Source organism: Rhinopithecus roxellana, chromosome 12 (assembly GCF_007565055.1).
Source record: "Rhinopithecus roxellana isolate Shanxi Qingling chromosome 12, ASM756505v1, whole genome shotgun sequence".
In the NCBI taxonomy this organism is placed as follows: Eukaryota; Metazoa; Chordata; class Mammalia; order Primates; family Cercopithecidae; genus Rhinopithecus; species Rhinopithecus roxellana.
In genome coordinates this window covers 118,217,436-118,237,094 of record NC_044560.1, presented here as the reverse complement: position 1 = coordinate 118,237,094, position 19,659 = coordinate 118,217,436, and the positions used below count along the sequence as shown (strand labels likewise).

The window sequence follows — 19,659 nt, the reverse complement described above, 5'->3', positions numbered from 1 at the left end:
CTGAATTTTTTTTTTTTGAGATGCAGTCTCGCTCTGTCCCCCAGGATGGAGTGTGCAGTGGTGCGATCTCGGCTCACTGCAAGCTCCACCTCCCGGGTTCTCACCATTCTCCTGCCTCAGCCTCCCGAGTAGCTGGACTACAGGCGCCCGCCACCACGCCCAGCTAATTTTTTTGTATTTTTAGTAGAGAAGGGGTTTCACCGTGTTAGCCAGGATGTTCTCGATCTCCTGACCTTGTGATCCGCCTGCCTCGGCCTCCCAAAGTGCTGGGATTACAGGCGTGAGCCACCGCGCTCGGCCGCTGTATTCTTTCTTGTGTGAGATCCAAGAACTCTCTCCTGGGGCCTGGACTGGCACCCCTTTCCTGTAACAACTCTACTCTGTGCCCTTACCTCTTCCCCAGGACCAGTCCGCTCACCTCCCTCCCGCCCTGTCCCCACTGTGGGGCACCGCCAGGATTTGGCAGAGGTCCAGTCTGCTGGCGCGGTTCCTTCTCGAATAGGTTGTGTTTCAATATCCAACCAAGAGACCCGCTCATCTTTGATTTTCTTTATTAATATTTGACAAATAATAATTGCATTATATTGATGGAGTACAAGGTGACGTTCTGATACGTGTATACAATGTGGAATGATTAAATCAAGCTAATTAACATATCCATCACCCCGCTCCCTTATCCTTCTTTGTGGTGAGACATCAGAAACCGACCTTGTTACTGTGATTTTAATCTAATCATCCTGGTGACTGTCTAGAGTGGCGGCATATTGTAGTTTTACTCTACAGTTCCTTGAGGAGCAATGACATTGAATACACTTTCACTTATTGGCCATTTGGTGATCTTCTGTTGAGACGTGCTTAAGTTTTCTCCCCTTTAAATTGATTTTTTTTTTTCAACTTGAGGGATTCTTTATATTTTCTATGAGAGTTCCTTTGTCAGGTGTACTGTAGAGCAAATATCTTCTTCCAGTCCTGTTTCTTGTCTTTCCCCTATCTTACCAGCATCATTTGATGAACAGAACTTTGTACTTTCGATGAAGTGTAACAACGTTTTGTTTGCTGTGTTTTGTGTACTAAGAAATCATTGCGTAACCCACGGTTGTGACAATAATCTCTCAATGTTTTCTTCTAGAAGGCTCAATGGTCTTTTCCAGACTCATTGCACCCACAGGGGGTTTCCTTGTAAAAAATTCACTAATGGCAACACAAATGGTAGTAATGAGCATAAAAACAACAGTTAATATTTATTGAACTTATACAATATTCCAGTTACACTTTCAAAGACTTTACATGTACCAAACATTTAATTTCCACAATAGCAGTCTCAGGTAGATGTGACTATCCTTATGTACAAATAATGCACAATAGTGTCTGTGTGCCGGACAACGCACAGGGGTAGTGAGCCTTTGGCCCAGTAGTCTCACAGGGAGGAGGGCGGGGGATGGTGGGGACAACTGATAGAGTGGGTGCCATGACTAAAGGCTTTCTCACATGTTACATTAGCAGGGTTATTCCACAGATGCCACGGAATAAAGACAGAATGGTATTGGTAGTCTTTATGTATTCATTAAACTAACCTACACAATAAAAACGTCTACACCAAAAACAATCATTAAGAAAAAGTGATTTTTCCACAATTCAAATTTGTCTCTAGAATGACTTCTGATATTCTATAAGCAGAAGAGTGATCAGTGGGCTGGATGTAGTGGCTCATGCCTGTAATCCTAGCACTTTGGGAGGGCAAGGCAGGTGGATCACCTGAGGTCAGGAGTTCAAGACCAGCCTGAACAACATGGTGAAACCTGTCTCTACTGAAAATACAAAAATTAGCCAGGCGTGGTGGTGCACTCCAGCCTGGGCAAGAGTGAGACTCTGTCTCAAAAAAAAAAAAAAAAAAAAAAAAAAAGAGTGATCAGTGAAGGCTTTCTTATGTTAAACTGTACCATGATTTTTCCTCGTGTTGAGGAAGGAATGGATGTAGTCTAGAGGGCTTCCTACATTCTTTGTACAGCAGTCCCCTCTCACCTGAGGGGAATACGTTCCAAGACCCCCAGTGGATACCTGAAACCACAGATAGTACTCTGTTTTTTTCCTGTACATATATACGATACTGTATACTACATTTTTTCCTGTACATACGTATCTAAAGTTTGCTTTATAAATTAGGCACAGTAAGAGATTACCAACAAGAACTAACAAAATAGAACAATTGTAACAATATACTGTAATAAAATTACATGAACGTAGGTATCTCTCTCTCCCAAAATACCTTATTGTCATGTAGATCTTAGCAACCTCAGTATATGATTTTTTTCTTTTTCCTTATTGAGAACTTTCACCATTTCACTTAAAAGGAAGCACTTTGTGGCTTCTCTTTGGCATATCCGAATCACTGGCATCACTAATCTTGCTCTCTGGGGCCACTGTTAAGCAAAGTAGGGACTGCTTGAGCTCAAGCACTGTGATGCTATGACAGTCAGATCACCAAGACGGCTACTAAGTGACGAGCAGGGTGGGTAGCGTAGACAGCGTGACTGTGCTGGACCAAGCGACGATTCACAGCCCTGGCCGTTTGGAGCCGGACAGAGAGATTTCATCACGCTACTCGGAAGGGCCACCATTTGAGACTTACGCATTTGTTATTTCTGGAATTTTCCACTCAATATTTTTGAACTGCAGTAGACTGCAGATAACCAACTGTGGAAAGCGAAACCACAGATACGAGCGGGCTACGGTGTTCAAGAGGCTCTTCAACTGTTGTGGATCCTCTGATGTTCTCGGAGATGGTTCGGGTGGGTACATGCCTTCCCGCATTCCTTACATTCGTAGGATTTCGCCCCGCTGTGTGTTTTCTGATGTTGTGTAAGCTGATGGCCGTGACTAAAGCTCTTCCCACATTCTGTACACCCATAGGGTTTCACCCCGGTATGAATTCTCTCGTGTTTCACAAGGCTGGACCCATAAATGAAAGCCTTCCCACACTCCTTACATTTGTACGGGGTCTCGCCTGTGTGGATTCTCTCGTGCTGAGTGAGGTGGTAGCCACAGTTGAAGGCCTTCCCACACTCTGTGCATTTGTACGGCTTCTCGCCCGTGTGTATCCTCTCGTGCTTAACGAGGCTCGAACCCCAGCGAAAGGCCTTCCCGCATTCCTTACATTCGTGGGGCTTCTCACCGGTGTGGATCTTCTGATGCTGAGTGAGGTAATTGACTCGAGTGAAGGCCTTCCCGCACTCTTGACATTCATAGGGTTTCTCACCTGTGTGAATTCTCTTATGCTGAATGAGGCTTGAACCACAAATAAAGGCCTTCCCACAGTCTTTACACTCGTAAGGCTTCTCCCCACTATGAATTCTCTTGTGCTGAATCAGTTTATACACACGGCTGAAGGTCTTCCCACAGTCTTTGCATTCGTAGTCCTTCTCCCCAGTGTGGAATCTCTGGTGCTGGGTGAGCTCATCACCACGTCGAAAGGCCTTTCCACAGTCTTTACATTCATAGGGTTTTTCACCAGTATGAATTCTCTTATGAATAACGAGGCTTGAGCCCCATCGAAAAGCCTTCCCACAGTCTTTACACTCGTACGGCTTCTCCCCCGTATGAATTTTTTGATGTTGAGTAAGCTGATTGCCCCAACGGAAGGCCTTCTTACATTCTTTACATTCGTAAGGTTTCTCGCCAGTATGGATTTTCTGATGTTGACTAAGTTGATAGCCACGACTAAAGGCCTTCCCACACTCCTTACATTCAAAGGAATTCTCCTTATGATGTCTCTGATGTGGTCTAGGAGGGGTACCTTCTCTAGTAGCAGGCCTTTTTACATAATTGATGATCATTTGATTGACATACCTCCCTCTCGAGCGCTGCGGTCTTTCAAGCGTACCTTCACATATCCAGTTACGGCCAAGGGATTTACTTCTTCTATCTGAATTCCTTTTGGAAGCCCTTATTTCATGAATGTTCTTTTCTGAAGGTAAACCCTTATTCTCATATGCTGACTCCAAATCTGGGAAAAAAGAACATAGTTTGTTTCCTTTAGAGGGACACAAGTACACACAAACCTAACCACAAACCAAAAACTTGTCTAATAGAAATAAAAATTATCCAGTAGAATAAATGTGAATCACCCAGGGCTCTTGTTAAAATGTAGATTCTATTTCTGGCACAATACTTAATGAGAATTCCTTGGAGACATCTGTTTTAAAGTCAAACATGAAAAAGGTCCTGACAGTTAGTCCTATTATATCCTATTTTGAAGATGAAAACAAGTATTTGTAGATGATGTGATGATATGCTTGGAAAATCAAAGAAAATCAAATATAGAAGTACTGTAACAAAACAATATGCAGTTGGATAGCTGTGTGTAAAGCATTCTGAAACTGATACACATGTATGTCAGTAGTATTATTAAAAGTAACTGGGTAAAGGGCTGGGAGTGGTGGCTCATGCCTGTAATCCCAGCACTTTGGGAGGCCAAGGCAGGCGGATCACCTGAGGTCGGGAGTCCGAGACCAGCCTGACCAACATGGAGAAACCTTGTCTCTACTAAAAATACAAAATTAGCCAGGTGCGGTGGCACATGACTGCAATCCCAGCTACTTGGGAGGCTGAGGCATGAAAATTGCTTGAACCTGGGAAGCAGAGGTTGCGGTGAGCTGAGATCATGCTATTGCACTCTAGCCTGGGCAACAAGCATGAAACTCTGTCTCAAAAAAACCCAAAAAAACAAAAAACAGGCTGGGCGTGGTGGCTCACGCTTGTAATCCCAGCACTTTGGGAGGCCGAGGTGGGCGGATCATGAAGTCAGGAGTTCGAGACCAGCCTGGCCAACATGGTGAACCCTTGTCTCTACTAAAAATACAAAAATTAGCTGGGCGTGGTGGTGGGAGACTGTAATCCCAGCTACTCGGAAGGGTAAGGCAGCAGAATCGCTTGAACCTGGGAGGTGGAGGTTGCAGTGAGCCGAGATTGTGCCACTGCACTCCAGCCTGGGTGACAGAGCTAGACTCCGTCTCAAAAGAAAAAACAACAAACAAACAAACCCCATCTCTACTAAAAATACAAAAATCAGCCAGGCATGGTGGCAGGTGCCTATAATCCCAGCTACTTGGGGGGCTGAGGCAGGAGAACTGCTTGAACCCGGGAGGTGAAGGTTGCAGTGAGCCGACAGAGAGAGACTCTGTCTCAAAAAAAAGGAACTGGGTAAAAGAATACAACATTCAAAAGCAACAAAAAAGATCATCTACAAGACGAAATTTTAAAATGTGAAAAAGTTTAGAACAGTAAGAAAAAGTTTAGAACTTGAGCATCAAGGAGGGGGCTAACTGCAAAGGACTGAGAAACAGCACACGTTTAAATCTATGAGTTCATAATGATGCTAGAAAATGTTAAATGGCCAGCTTTGGAGCATGCTAGGAAACCAATCCTCTATTATAAAAACTGACAATTGGGCCGGGCGCGGTGGCTCAAGCCTGTAATCCCAGCACTTTGGGAGGCCGAGACGGGTGGATCGCGAGGTCAGGAGATCGAGACCATCCTGGCTAACACGGCGAAACCCCATCTCTACTAAAAAATACAAAAAACTAGCCGGGCGAGTTGGCGGGTGCCTGTAGTCCCAGCTACTTGGGAGGCTGAGGCAGGAGAATGGCGTAAACCCGGGAGGCGGAGCTTGCAGTGAGCTGAGATCCGGCCACTGCACTCCAGCCTGGGCGACAGAGCGAGACTCCGTCTCAAAAAAAAAAAAAACAAAAAAAAACAAAAAAAAAACTGACAATTGGCTAGGTGCGGTGGCTCATGCCTGTAATCCCAGCACTTTGGGAGACTGAGGTGGGTGGATTACTTGAGCTCAGGAGTTCAAAACCAGCCTGGGAAACAGCAAAACCCTGTCTCAGCAAAAAAAAATATATATATAAATTAGCCAGGCGTGGTGGTGTGCACCTACAGTCCCAGCTCCTTGGGAGGCTGAGATGGGAGGATGGCTTGAGCCCGGGAAGTCAAGGCTGCAGGGAGCCCAGACTGCACTACTGCACTCCAGCCTGGGTGACAGAGTAAGACCCTGTCTCAAAACAAAAACAAAAACAAAAACATAAAAGACAAAGAACAAAATTTTATCCTTATCCGATATGAACAGTGCCACTGCATGAGCAATTAGCAGATGAAACAAAGTTTGTCTTTAAATTATAACGGCTCATAAATGAAGGGGCAGTGATAGGCGTGCAGCATTTGAGCCCCCAGTGTAATGAATGTGAGCACGGTGTGATCTCGGTTCATTACAACCTCCACCTCCAGGGTTCAAGCAGTTCTCCTGCCTCAGCCTCCCAAGCAGCTGGGATTACAGGCACGACCACCATGCCCAGCTTTTTGAGACTTGCTCTGTTGCCCAGGCTGGAGTGCAGTGGCATGATCTTGGCTCACTGCAGCCTCTGCCTCCCAGGTCCCAGTGATTCTCCTGCCTCAGCCTCCTGGGTAGCTGGGATTACAGGCGCATAGCACCACACCGGCTAATTTTTGTATTTTTAGTAGAGACGGGTTTTCACCATGTTGGCCAGGCTGGTCTTGAAGTCCTGACTTCAGGTGATCCACCCGCCTCGGACTCCCAAAGTGTTGGGATTACAGGCGTGAGCCACCATGCCTAGCCTTAAAAATTTTTTGATTGAGTATTAATCAAATTTATAACAACCAGAAGTCAAAATGCTATTGAGCCAGCTGCAGTGGCTCACGCCTGTAATCCACCCTCTTTGGGAGGCTGAGGTGGGTGAGTTGCTTTAGCCCAGGAGTTCAAGTTCAGCTTGGCCAACATGGCGAAATCCCATCTCTACAAAAAAACACAATAATTAGCCGGGTGTCTTGGTGTGCACCTGTGGTCCCTGCTACTCAGGGAGATGAGGCGGGAGGATTGCTTGAGCCTAGGAGGTTGAGGCTGCAGTTAGCCATGATGGCGCCACTGCACTCCAGCCTGAGTGACAGAGTGAAAAAAAAAAAAAAACTCACCAAAAAAAAAAAAAAAAAAAGGAAAGGAAACGCTATTAATAAAGACTTTATAAAGAGAAAGGAATAAAGAACAAACAGGAAACCAGATAGGTAGGGAAAAGGTCATATTTTATTTATTTAGTTATGTATTTGTCTGAGACAGATTCTTGCTCTGTCGCCCAGGATGGAGTGTAGTGGCATGATCTCAGCTCACTGCAATTTCCACCTCCCGAGTTCAAGTGATTCTCCTGCCTCAGCCTCCCAAATAGCTGGAATTACAGGCATGCGCCACCACACCTGGCAAATTTTTATATTTTCAATAGAGGTGGGGTTTCACCATGTTGGCCAGGATGGTCTTGAACTCCTATCCTTGTGATCCGTCCGCCTTGGCCTCCCAAAGTGTTGTGATTACAGGAGTGAGTCACTGCACCCGGCCTTATTTTTCATTATTTTTGAGACAGAGTCTCGTTCTGTTGCCCAGGCTGCAGCACAGTAGCGTGATCTTGGCTCACTGCAACCTTTGCTTCCCAGGTTCAAATGATTCTTCTGCACCAGGCTCCGGAGTAGCTAAGATTACAGACGTGCGCCACCATGCCCGGCTAATTTTTATATTTTTAGTAGAGACAGGGTTTCACCATGTTGGCCAGGCTGGTCTCTAACTCCTGACCTCAGGTGATCCACCCACCTCAGCCTCCCAAAGTGCTGGGGATTACAGGCAGGAGCCACCACGCCTGACCGAGAAAAAGTCGTATTTTAAGTTTCTGTAGGCGTTATGCCTGGAGGCAAGCGGGACATGGTGGCTGGCAGGATGGAACCTGGGGACCAAAACTGTAGTGATTTGATTCTAGCTCCTGTTCCCTCTGTCTGACCACACCACTTTGTGCCTCAGTATCCTTATCTCCAAAACAGACAATGATTGTGGCTATCTCATCTGCTTGTGAGAATGAAATGAAATGTACTTACACACACAGTGCTTAGAACAGTACATGGTACAGAGTAAGCATATATATATATAAAAATATGTGTATATACGTGTGTGTGTGTCTGTATATATATAAAACATATATAAATTCCTATTTATTTATTTATTGTTTTAGCAATGGGGTCTTGATCTGTTACCCAGCCTGGAGTACAGGGGTATGATTATAGCTAACTATAGCCTTCAACTCCCGGACTCAAGTGATCCTCCTGCCTCAGTCTTCCGAGTACCTGGGATTACAGGCAGTGTCACCATAGATGGCTTAGCTATTAATATCATTGTTGTTATTTTGCTAGAAGAAAAATAAGTTTCCAGAGATGTTTACAAGATATTGTCATTCAATGTTTAACTCAAAGCTCAGGGATTGTAACTTTCAACCTCACTTCAGGTACGATACGTAAGAAATGAAATACGCCCACTTTGGTTTTATACAAATTCTGTCTGTCTAATCTACTCTACTTCAAACATATAGGCTGGTTTACTAGAACAATTCAGGGCACTGTGTCCACATGTTTTCCCTAGATGTGGGTCCCTAGAGTACCAGAGACCACCAATAGCAATTTGGGTATTGTCTCATAGGATAAACCGGTTCCTTTGAAGATGGTCATGAAATAAACATCCCAGAATTCCAACACATTCCACCGACATTAAGGAAGAGAGATGATTACAGGGGGAGTCGATGAAGGTGGGAAGGTAACCAACAGATGGGAGGGGAAGGTGTCTGATGCTCATGGCCACACCAGTAAGGCTCAATACATTTCTTTTTTTTTTTTTTTTTTTCTGAGACGGAGTCTTGCTCTGTCACCCAGGCTAGAGTGCAGTGGCCGGATCTCGGCTCACTGCAAGCTCCACCTGCCAGGTTCACGCCATTCTCCTGCCTCAGCCTCCCGAGCAGCTGGGACTACAGGTGCCTGCCACCATGCCCGGCTAATTTTTTTGTATTTTTTTTTAGTAGAGACAGGGTTTCACCGTGTTAGCCAGGATGGTCTCGATCTCCTGATCCGCCCGTCTCGGCCTCCCAAAGTGCTGGGATTACAGGCTTGAGCCACCGCGCCTGTAATCATCTTGCGGTCTGAGAGATCCATTCAATAATAAAATTTACCCCCCAGCTTCCCCGGCAGGAACACGACCTCTGTTCAAAGGTCCTAATCACAGCCCCATCCCCTTCCAAAAGTCCCATCAAGCTTGGGATCTGAGCACATACTAAGACAGAGCCGGCCTGGCTCAATACATCTCTTGGGAACAGGAAGAAGAAATTCGACTGGTTTCTTGAAAGATGGTCCTGAAATTCATAGTGGCGAGTGGATATTCCAGGAGGCAGTCTAAGTTATCTGAGGTGTGCAACTCACCCAGTGAGACCAAGTTACTGTAGTTCTCCAGCATCACATCCCAGTACAGGTCCCTCTGAGCAGAGTTCAGGCAGGCCCACTCCTCCTGAGAAAAGTCTATGGCTACATCGGCGAATGTCACCAAACCCTGAAACAGAAACCCACATATGCATGATGAAAGGAAAGGAAACAGCTTCCAGATGAAGGAGACAAGAGGCCCCCTCTGGGTAGGGTGAACACCTGTGACATGCGCACGTGGCGGTAAGGACATCAGCGTAACTGTGACGGAAGCAGAATGCCTGCCTGTCACTGAAGAGCTCTACCGCTGCAGAGAAAATGACTTGGACTGTGTAGAATCCTCAATTAGTCAAACCTGCCAGGAAGTGGATAAAACAATCCAAGCTTTCTTCTCGTTGACAAGCAGTGTCTGCTATATGTCTGCCTTGTAAGTTCTCAACAAGTGTGGATTCCTACAGCATTTTTTCTTTTAAGGGGGGAAGAAAAACCAAGATTTTTGTTTAAGATCTTTTATTTTAGAAAATAGGGTTTGCCAGGTGTGACGGCTCACGCCTGTAATCCCAGAACTTTGGGAGGCCGGGGCAGGTGGATCACCTGAGGTCGGGGGTTCAAGACCAGCCTGACCAACATGGAGAAACCTCGTCTCTACTAAAAATGCAGAATTAGCCAGGCATGGCAGTGAGTGCCTGTAATCGCAGCTACTCAGGAGGCTGAGGCAGGAGAATTGCTTGAACCCGGGAGGCGGAGGTTGCGGTGAGCCGAGATCGCGCCACTGCACTCCAGCCTGGGTGACAAGAGCAAAACACTATTCCAAGAAAAAAAAGAAAATAGGGTTTGCATGTTTGAATGTTTTCAAGCCTCAGGTTTATCATGCCAAACTACATTTTAAGCAGTCTTCCTTTTAAGCATTAAAAAAAATTCCCACACAGGGTAAGTCAGACTGTTCACTGTAGTTATTCACTTAGGCTGACCAAAACACCCAAGGCTTTCTCCCGTTCTGGGGTATGAGACCATCTCCTACTTCCACACTGGAAGATCTTCATGTTTCCTACCATCTCCAACCCAGTCTTTCCCCTGTTCCTGATTTTTGTTTGTTTTTTGTTTTTGTTTTTTTTTTGAGACAGAGTCTCGCTCTGTCGCCCGGGCTGGAGTGCAGTGGCCGGATCTCAGCTCACTGCAAGCTCTGCCTCCCGGGTTTACGCCATTCTCCTGCCTCAGCCTCCCGAGTAGCTGGGACTACAGGCGCCCGCCACCTCGCCCGGCTAGTTTTTTGTATTTTTTAGTAGAGATGGGGTTTCACCATGTTAGCCAGGATGGTCTTGATCTCCTGACCCTGTGATCCGCCTGCCTCGGCCTCCCAAAGTGCTGGGATTACAGGCATGAGCCACCGCGCCCGGCCCCCTGTTCCTGATTTAGAGGATAAGGATGTCCGATGATTTAGGATCATCTTGTGGTCTGAGAGATCCATTCAATCATAAAATTTACCCCCCAGCTTCCCCGGCAGGAACACGACCTCTGTTCAAAGTTCCTAATCACAGCCCCATCCTCTTCCAAAAGTCCCATCAAGCTTGGGATCTGAGCACATACTAAGACAGACCAGTGAAGATGAGCATCCCCTCTTATCTACTCAGAAAGCACGCTCAGTGGAGGATTCGTTCCTCACGTGGTCACATGGGACCAACATATCTAACCCATCGAACCACGGACTTGACTTAAGTGTGTCCCTCAAAGGACTTTGCTGCTTCACTGCTCCAACACTACCTTGGTCCCAAAAGGGAGCAAATAGGAGATTCTGAATCATGTGCTCTGTGATTTCCCCAAAAGGCAGATGCAGAGCTACATGGCATTATCCTTCACTGGAACAGAGAGAACTGGGAAATAGGTAATTATGAAGAGCTTGACTAGATAAAAGGCTTCAGATAATTCACAAGCAGATGCACCAAATGCAAATCTCACAGCTCAAGAAGGAAAGAGAAATACACACTTACCTGGGCCATGGTTTTAGAACTGAAGAACTGATCAGTCCTCTTGGGGTTTCCACTGAAGAAGACAAACTCGGAGGCTAGAGCTAGGGGCGGAAAAAGAGAGATTAAAACCAGGTGCACCTGGGGTCCCCATAGTCCCCGGGGATGTAATATGTAATATGACCTTTTGGCTCCTGTCTTGGCTTCCCAACACAAACACATAACCGTGACATATCTGGGAAAGGTTAAGAGTATCATGGATCAGGCTGGGCGTGGTGGCTCATACCTGTAATCCCAGCACTTTGGGAGGCCGAGGTGGGCGGATCACGAGGTCAGGAGATAGAGACCATCCTGGCTAACACGGTGAAACCCTGTCTCTACTAAAAATACAAAAAATTAGCTGGATGTGGTGGCATGCACCTGTAGTCCCAGCTACTTGGGAGGCTGAGGCAGGGGAATAACTTGAACCCAGGAAGCGGAGGTTGCAGTGAGCTGAGATTGTGCCACTGCACTCCAGCCTGGCGACAAAGCAAGACTCTGTCTCAAAAAAAAAAAAAAAAAAAAAAAAAAAAAGAGCATCATGGATCAAACCTAAACCAATCTCTCAATGAAACCTCAGGAAACCTAGCTGCAGGCAGCAGAGGAGGCTTTACTTTTTTTTTTTTTTTTGCCTCAAAGACAGGCCCAGACAATTTAACAGGAGGACTTCATTTCTGACCAGCTCCCTATCGGGGACTGATGGGTGGGATGTAGTAAAGAATGTGGACTTGCCCAAAAAGTAGTCTGGCCTTTGCCCTCTGCTGCTGAAAGTTAATCAATATTACATCTAAGAGGAATGTCTTTGTTTCTGATGGGGGCTTGCTACGCCAGAAATACTAATCAAGTGATTCAGGGTAGGAGCTTTCGGTCATGCAGTACCAGCTGACCTGGAAACTGACATTAACCATGTAGAAATCAATCAACCAACCAGTCAATCATGTCTACATGCTGAAGCCCAATAAAAACTTTCAATATCAGAGCTTAGGTGAGCTTCTCTAGTTGGCGATAGTTGGCGCCTGTTGTCACACACCAAAGACAGCAGAGTAATGAGTCCTGACTCCACAGGGACAGGACACCAGAAGCTCTGTGTCTGGAACCTTCCTGGACTTCAACTTATGTACTTCTTTTTTTTTTTTTTTTTTTTTTTTTGGTGAGACAGAGTCTCGCTCTGTCACCCAGACTGGAGTGCAGTGGCCGGATCTCAGCCGCTCTGTCACCCAGACTGGAGTGCAGTGGCCGGATCTCAGCTCACTGCAAGCTCCGCCTCCTGGGTTTATGCCATTCTCCTGCCTCAGCCTCCCGAGTAGCTGGGACTACAGGTGCCCGCCACCTTGCCCGGCTAGTTTTTGTATTTTTTAGTAGAGATGGGGTTTCACCGTCTTAGCCACGATGGTCTCGATCTCCTGACCTCGTGATCCGCCCATCTTGGCTTCGTACTTTTTTTTTTTTTGAACGGATCTCGCTCTGTTGCCCAGGCTGGAGTGCAGTGCCACGATCTTGGCCCACCACAACCTCTGCCTCCCGGGTTCAAGCAATTCTCCTGCCTCAGCCTCCTGAGTAGCTGGGACTACAGGCACACGCCACCATGCCCAGCTATTTTTTGTATTTTTAGTAGAGACGGGGTTTCACCATGTTGGCCAGGATGGTCTCGAACTCCTGACCTTGTGATCTGCCCGCCTTGGCCTCCCAAAGTGTTGGGATTACAGGCGTGAGCCACCGCGCCTGGCCACGTACTTCTTTCCTTGAGTGACGACAATCTGTATCCTTCCCTTGTAATAAACTGTAACCATAAGCATAACATCTTTCAGTGAATTCTGTGGGTACTTTTAGTGAAATTTTTTTTTTTTTAAGACAGGGTCTCAGTCTCACCCAGGCTAGAGAGCAGTGGTACAATCTCAGCTCACTGCAGCCTTGACTTCCTGGGCTCAAGCAATCCTCCCACCTCAGCCTCCCGAGTAGCTGGGATTACAGGTTGCACCACACCACTGCACTTGGCTAATTTTGTTTGCTTTGTTTTTTGTAGAGATTCGGTCTCACTGTATTTCCCAGGCTGGTCTTGAACTCCTGGCCTCAAGTGATCTTCCCACCTTAGCTTCCCAAGGTGCTGGGATTATAGGCATGAGCCACCATGCCTGGCTCTAATGAACTGTTGAACCTGAGGGTGGTTTGGGGAATGCCCCCCAACCTCGCAGTGGTGTCAGAAGTGAGGGTGGTCTTCTACCAGACTGTGCCCATGAGCCTCATAGATCAGCTAACTCTGGACGGGGAATTGTGCTCTAGGATCTGAGAGTGGGTGCTTAAGAGTATTTAATCTCATTCTGAGCCCACCCTGGTCCCTCCAGACAAGCTTCCAGGGTGAAGAGGGGCTGTATTATCCAAGCTTGGACCTCTTCTGGCCTCTAGATTGGGTGATGTTACTCAAAACATGGCAGGTGGACAAGGAACTGCTCAGGCAATATACCCAATTTTTTTTTTTGTATACCAGAGGTGATATCTGAGAGCACTTTTGGGTCCAGAAAAGCTGACAGCATAATTACACACAGAATATCCAAGTAAAATAGTAAATGGTTACTGAATGTTAAGTTAGAAAAACTATTTAAAGACATGAGAGATATTTCAGACATACTCTTAGTAGAAAAGTTAGGTTACCAAAACAGAATGACACAATAACATTTGTAAAATTCCATATATAAACACACACACACACACGCATCTCTCTATATATACACATATGCACACATGTATATATATGGAGAGAGAGGGAGAGGAGGAGAGAGGGAAGGAGGGAATGCAGACACATACACGCTGACAAACCAACCGTAAGATATCAGTAGAAAAATATAAAAAATAGAGATACAAAAACAGAGAAATAGAAAGCAGAGAAACAGAAAGGAAAAGCTGGGAAGTTCTACGACCCCAATGCAGAACAGTTAACAGAGTGAACTGGAAACTGCCATCGTTAGGCCTGCTCACAACACCGGCCCGTGGCATCTGAAAACCAGATATGAGTGTTCTCGCTCTTCTTTCACGTGTGAGAGTGGCTTGCTGCACCTAAACTGAGCCTGGTTTCCTGCTCACCTGTCCTATGCAACCTCTCCCTCTGCTGATTTTGCTTTGTATCCCTTCAGTGGAATAAATCAGTATAAACGACGATGTGGTTTACACGGAACCCTCGGTTTCCTCCGGGAGTCCAGAAGATTCAGATTGTGCGAGGCAGTGTATGCATGAACCTTGATCAAAACCTTTCGCTACCATACAAAAATTAGCTGGGCATGGTGGTGGGCGCCTATAATCCCAGCTACTTGGGAGGCTGAGGCAGGAGAATCGCTTGGACCCAGGGGGCAGAGGTTGCAGTGAGCCGAGATCACGCCACTTCACTCCAGCCTGGGCGGAAGAGCAAAACTCCGACTCAAAACCACATCAAACCAAACCAAACCTTGCACCACCAGACTCTGGTGCGCTTCCCTGGTTGACAGCATGGAACAGTGTTGCCACAATGCGATGCTGGATGAGCTAGGCACAGCCGGTGTGATGTCCCTGGGAGAGGACTGAGGAAGAGGGAGCCTGGTTCCCTGCTAACCTGTCCTATGCAACCTCTCCCTCAGCTGATTTTGCTTTGTATCCCTCCCTTCGCTGGAATAAATCAGTCACGAGTAGATCTAGATGGTGAGTCCTGTGAGTCTATCTAGAGAAACAAGGAACCTGGTGGTGGTCTTGACAACTCCTGACACACCCTGTGATCCTGAGTTTCTTAAGTGCACCTATGTGTTGCAACAACAGGCATGCATTCCCTTATCATATACAAATGTGTATTGATTTGAAATGCAGTCAGAGGCAATTAGACTCTCAAAAGACAAAGAAGGTTTCTTTTTTTTCTTAAAAAGTCTACTCCTAGCCAGGCACGGGTGGCCTGTAATTCCAGCACTTTGGGAGGCTGAGGCGGACGGATTACTTGAGGTCAGGAGTTTGAGACCAGCCTGGCCAACACGGCGAAACCCCATCTCTACTAGAAAAATGCAAACATTAGCTGGGTGTGGTGGTGTGTGCCTGTAATTCCAGCTACTCAGGAAGCTGAGGCGCAAGAACTGCTTGAATCTAGGAGGTGGGGTTTGCAGTGAGCGCAGATCATGCCACTGTACTCTGGCCTGGGTGACAGAGTGAGACTCTGTCTCAGAAATAAAAATAAAAATAAAAAAGGATAAAGGACAAAAAATGTCCAGACGTAGTGGTTCACACTTGTAGTGCCAACACTGCACTTTGTGGGGCCAAGGTGGGAGGACTGCTTGAAGCCAGGAGTCTGAGACCAGCCTAGGCAACACAGCAAGACCCCATCTCTACAAAAAATTAAAGAAGGAAAAAAATTACATAAAGTATAAAGCCTAGAAAACAAATTCCATTTATCCCAACAAAGAGTCAGTATATTCAGAATTATCTGGTCGTGAATTATCAGGGGCTGTCCTCAGAATGATGTCCCCTTCCTGGCACCTCTCTGAGTGTGTGACCTGGAATTCTCAGCCAGCCTTGACCGCAGGCTGCCTTGAGCTTTTTCTATTTAGTTTCCCTTGCTGGATTATCAACACTGTACAGGCAGCAGCTGAGTCCACTGAGTCAGACTCTCATTCCAAGTACTAACAGCCACAGCATGTGGCTTATTGCAGGCACTGAACAAATGTCTAATTTTGACTCAAAATTCCACATTCTGGAATTTATGACAAGGAAATAGCTATAGTAGTATATGAACACATGCCTAAGAATATTCAAAAAATAAGCTTTTTTCTAGGAAAGACTGTCTTTTAAACTGAGATAAATGTAGACACACACGTAGTTATAAGAAATAATAGAGAGTGGTCTTTTGTACCCTTGACCTGATTTACACCAACTGTGACACCCTGCAGAACAACAGTAAAATATCACAACTAGGACAATGATAACCCGTGGATCTTATCCAGATTTTCCAGCAGATAATGTTTAAAAAGGAAAACAATGGAAATATCTCATGGTAGAGAACACATACATAAATAATGTTGTATAATGATACGGAATACATTTACTAATGATATTGATGCACAGTAATTGAGAAAAAATTTATAGGCCGGGCGCAGTGGCTCAAGCCTGTAATCCCAGCACTTTGGGAGGCCGAGACGGGCGGATCACGAGGTCAGGAGATCGAGACCATCGTGGCTAACACGGTGAAACCCCGTCTCTACTAAAAATACAAAAAAAAAACTAGCCGGGCGAGGTGGCGGCGCCTGTAGTCCCAGCTACTCGGGAGGCTGAGGCAGGAGAATGGCGTAAACCCAGGAGGCGGAGCTTGCAGTGAGCTGAGATCCGGCCACTGCACTCCAGTCCGGGGGACAGAGCGAGACTCCGCCTCAAAAAAAAAAAAAAAAAAAAAAAAGAGAAAAAATTTATGATGAAATACCAAGGGAAGAAGGTAGATTTCAAAAATGACGTACAGTCCGGGCGCAGTGGCTCATGCGGTGGCTCACGCCTGTAATCCCGAGGTGGGCGAATCACGAGGTCAAGAGATCGAGACCATCCTGGCCAACATAGTGAAACCCCATCTCTACTACAAATACAAAAATGAGCTGGGCACATTGGCATGCACCTGTAGTCCCAGCTACTCGGGAGGCTGAGGCAGGAGAATCGCTTGAACCCGGGAGGCGGAGGTTGCAGTGAGCCGAGGTCCCGCCATTGCACTCCAGCCTGGCGACACAGCAAGACTTCATCTCAAAAAAAAAAAAAAAGGCCACAGAGCCTTTTTTTTTTTTTGAGACAGGGTCTGACTATTGCCCAGGCTGCAGTACAGTGACTGTTCACAGGTACCATCCCACTACTGATCAGCACAGGAGTTCTGACCTCCTCTATTTCTGACCTGGGCCGGTTCACCTAAGCCTGTGTTCTTAATTTCACCAAAACATCTCTTTCCACATTATATGTACCTTGTTTTATTTTATTTATTTATTTTTATTTTAGTTTAGTTTTTGAGATGGAGTCTTGCTCTGTTGCCAAGGCTAGAGTACAGTGGCTCGATCTCAGCTCACTGCAGTCTCCGCCTCCCGAGTCCCAGCGATTCTCCTGCTCAGCCTGCCAAGAAGCTGGGATTACAGGCATGTGCCACCATGCCCGGCTAATTTTGTATTTTTAGTAGAGATGGGGTTTTGCCATGTTGGCCAGGCTGGTCTTGGAACTCCTGACCTCAAGTGATCCACCTGCCTTGGCCTCCCAAAGTGCTGGGATTACAGGCATGAGCCACTGCGCCCAGCGTGAATCTTGTGTTCTATGTGAAATGGAAGATACATGTGAACATTTTTAACTATTGTCATCTTATCACCTAATTCTTTTATCTTGCAAATGTTACTTATACAGTCTTTATTTGTTACTTGTATCTATAACCTTGTTAATGTTATCCAGAAAGTCCATATTTGTAAGGCACCCGATGATTACTTAGAATTTATCAGTGATTACTGTCATGTTCCGGGAAAGAAACATTAAAATTCTAGAATCTCTAGTTATTTTATTTCTTGAGACAGATGCTTGTTCTGTCACCCAGGCTGGAGTGCAGTGGCACAATCTAGGCTCACTGCAACCTCCACCTCCCAGGTTCAAGCGATTCTCCTGCCTCAGCCGCCCAAGTACCTGGGATTACAGGTGTGCGCCACCATGCCTGCCGAATTTTTGTATTTTTTGTAGAGACAGGGTTTCACCATGTTGGCCAGGCTGGTTTTGAATTCCTGACTTCAGGTGATCTACCCACCTCGGCCTCCCAAGTGCTGTAAGCCACTGCGCCTGGCCTTCTAGTTTTTTTTTTTTTTCTTTGAGATGGTCTCACTCTTTCACCCAGGCTGGAGGGCAGTGGTGGGATCACGGCTCATTGCAGCCTTAACCTCCTGGGCTGAAGGGATCCTCCCACTTCAGCTTCCTAAGTAGCTAGGACCACAGGCACACACCACCATGCCTGGCTTGTTTTTTAAATGTTTGGAGAGATGAGGTCTCACTACGTTGCTCAGGTTGGTCTCAAACTCCTGGCCTCAAGCAATCATTCCGCCTTAGAATCTAATTTTAAAGGCTGTCTTTCTTGATAATTGGCTGCTATAGATTAGATTTAAAACTAGATTTAAAGAGTCTCTGGTGTATTCACATGATTAATTAGCAAAATTCCATGCTCCAGAAAGAAAACACATCCATGCTGAAAGGCAAAAAGGAGGACTACAAACACTAATTACAAAAACAAGGACTAGAAACAGTAATTACCTCTGCATTATACAATTATGGGTAATTTAGAGAGTGTTCTCTAAGAGCTCCTTAGGGACCAATTTTTTTTCCCCCAGCAGGCCTGCATTAATCCCATTATCATAAATTGAACGAGGCCACGAGCAGTGGCTCAGGCCTGTAATCGCAGCACTTTGGGAGGCCGAGGCAGGCAGATCACAGGGTCAGGAAATTGAGACCATCCTGGCTAACACAGTGAAACCCCGTCTCTACTAAAAAATACAAAAAACTAGCCGGGCGAGGTGGCGGGCGCCTGTAGTCCCAGCTACTCGGGAGGCTGAGGCAGGAGAATGGCGTAAACCCGGGAGGCGGAGCTTGCAGTGAGCTGAGATCCGGCCACTGCACTCCAGCCTGGGTCATAGAGCGAGACTCCGTCTCAAAAAAAAAAAAAAAGGAAATTGAACGAGATAGTCCCAAATTAAAAGAAAATACCAAACACAAACATAGTTATGGGGGAGCAGGCACACTGTAGTCATTTAGGAAACTCTGAAAGCATAGGCCTGCCTCTCAAATGGGTGTATGTGTGTACATATGTTTTGAGACAGGGTCTCACGCTCTCGCCACTGGGGTACAGTGGCGTGAACACAGCTTACTGAAGCTTCGATCTCCTGGGTTCAAGAGATCCTCCCACCTCAGCCTCCCTAGTAGCTGGGACCACAGTTGCGCATTACCAATGCTGGCTAACTTTTGTATTTTTGCAGAGATGGGATCTTGCCATTTTGTCCATCTCTCAAATGTGTCTCTATGGTAATTCCAGTACTTTCAAATATGTTACCTTGCATGGCAAAGGAAAATTAAGGTTACAAATGGACTCAAAATTGCTAATCAGCTGGCTCTAAGATATGGAAGATTCTCTTACTAGAAGCAAGCGCAGGCTGGGCGTGGTGGCTCACACCTGTAATCCCAACACTCTGGGAGGCCGAGACGGGCAGATCACGAGGTCAGGAGATCGAGACCATCCTGGCTAACATGGTGAAACCCCGTCTCTACTAAAACTACAAAAAATTAGCTGGGCATGGTAGCGGGCACCTGTAGTCCCAGCTACTCGGGAGGCTGAGGCAGGAGAATGGCCTGAACCCAGAAGGTGGAGCTT

The 19,659-nt window shown here is 46.2% G+C and overlaps 1 protein-coding gene across 11 annotated transcripts in view; it reads right to left on the bottom strand.

Annotated features, from left to right (window-relative positions):
• Positions 1–534: 534 nt before the first annotated feature.
• Positions 535–19,659, bottom strand: part of ZNF331 (zinc finger protein 331) — a 40,806-nt gene continuing 21,681 nt past the window's right edge. For all 11 annotated transcript variants that reach the window (XM_010380718.2, XM_010380719.2, XM_010380721.2 and 8 more), the window contains 3 exons: positions 11,280–11,359; positions 9,295–9,421; positions 535–4,003 (listed from right to left, as the gene is read on the bottom strand). In XM_010380718.2, coding sequence (XP_010379020.1) covers positions 2,748–4,003; positions 9,295–9,421; positions 11,280–11,288 — 1,392 coding nt within the window. In that variant the 5' untranslated portion in view covers positions 11,289–11,359 and the 3' untranslated portion in view covers positions 535–2,747. The remainder of the gene's footprint in view (positions 4,004–9,294; positions 9,422–11,279; positions 11,360–19,659) is intronic.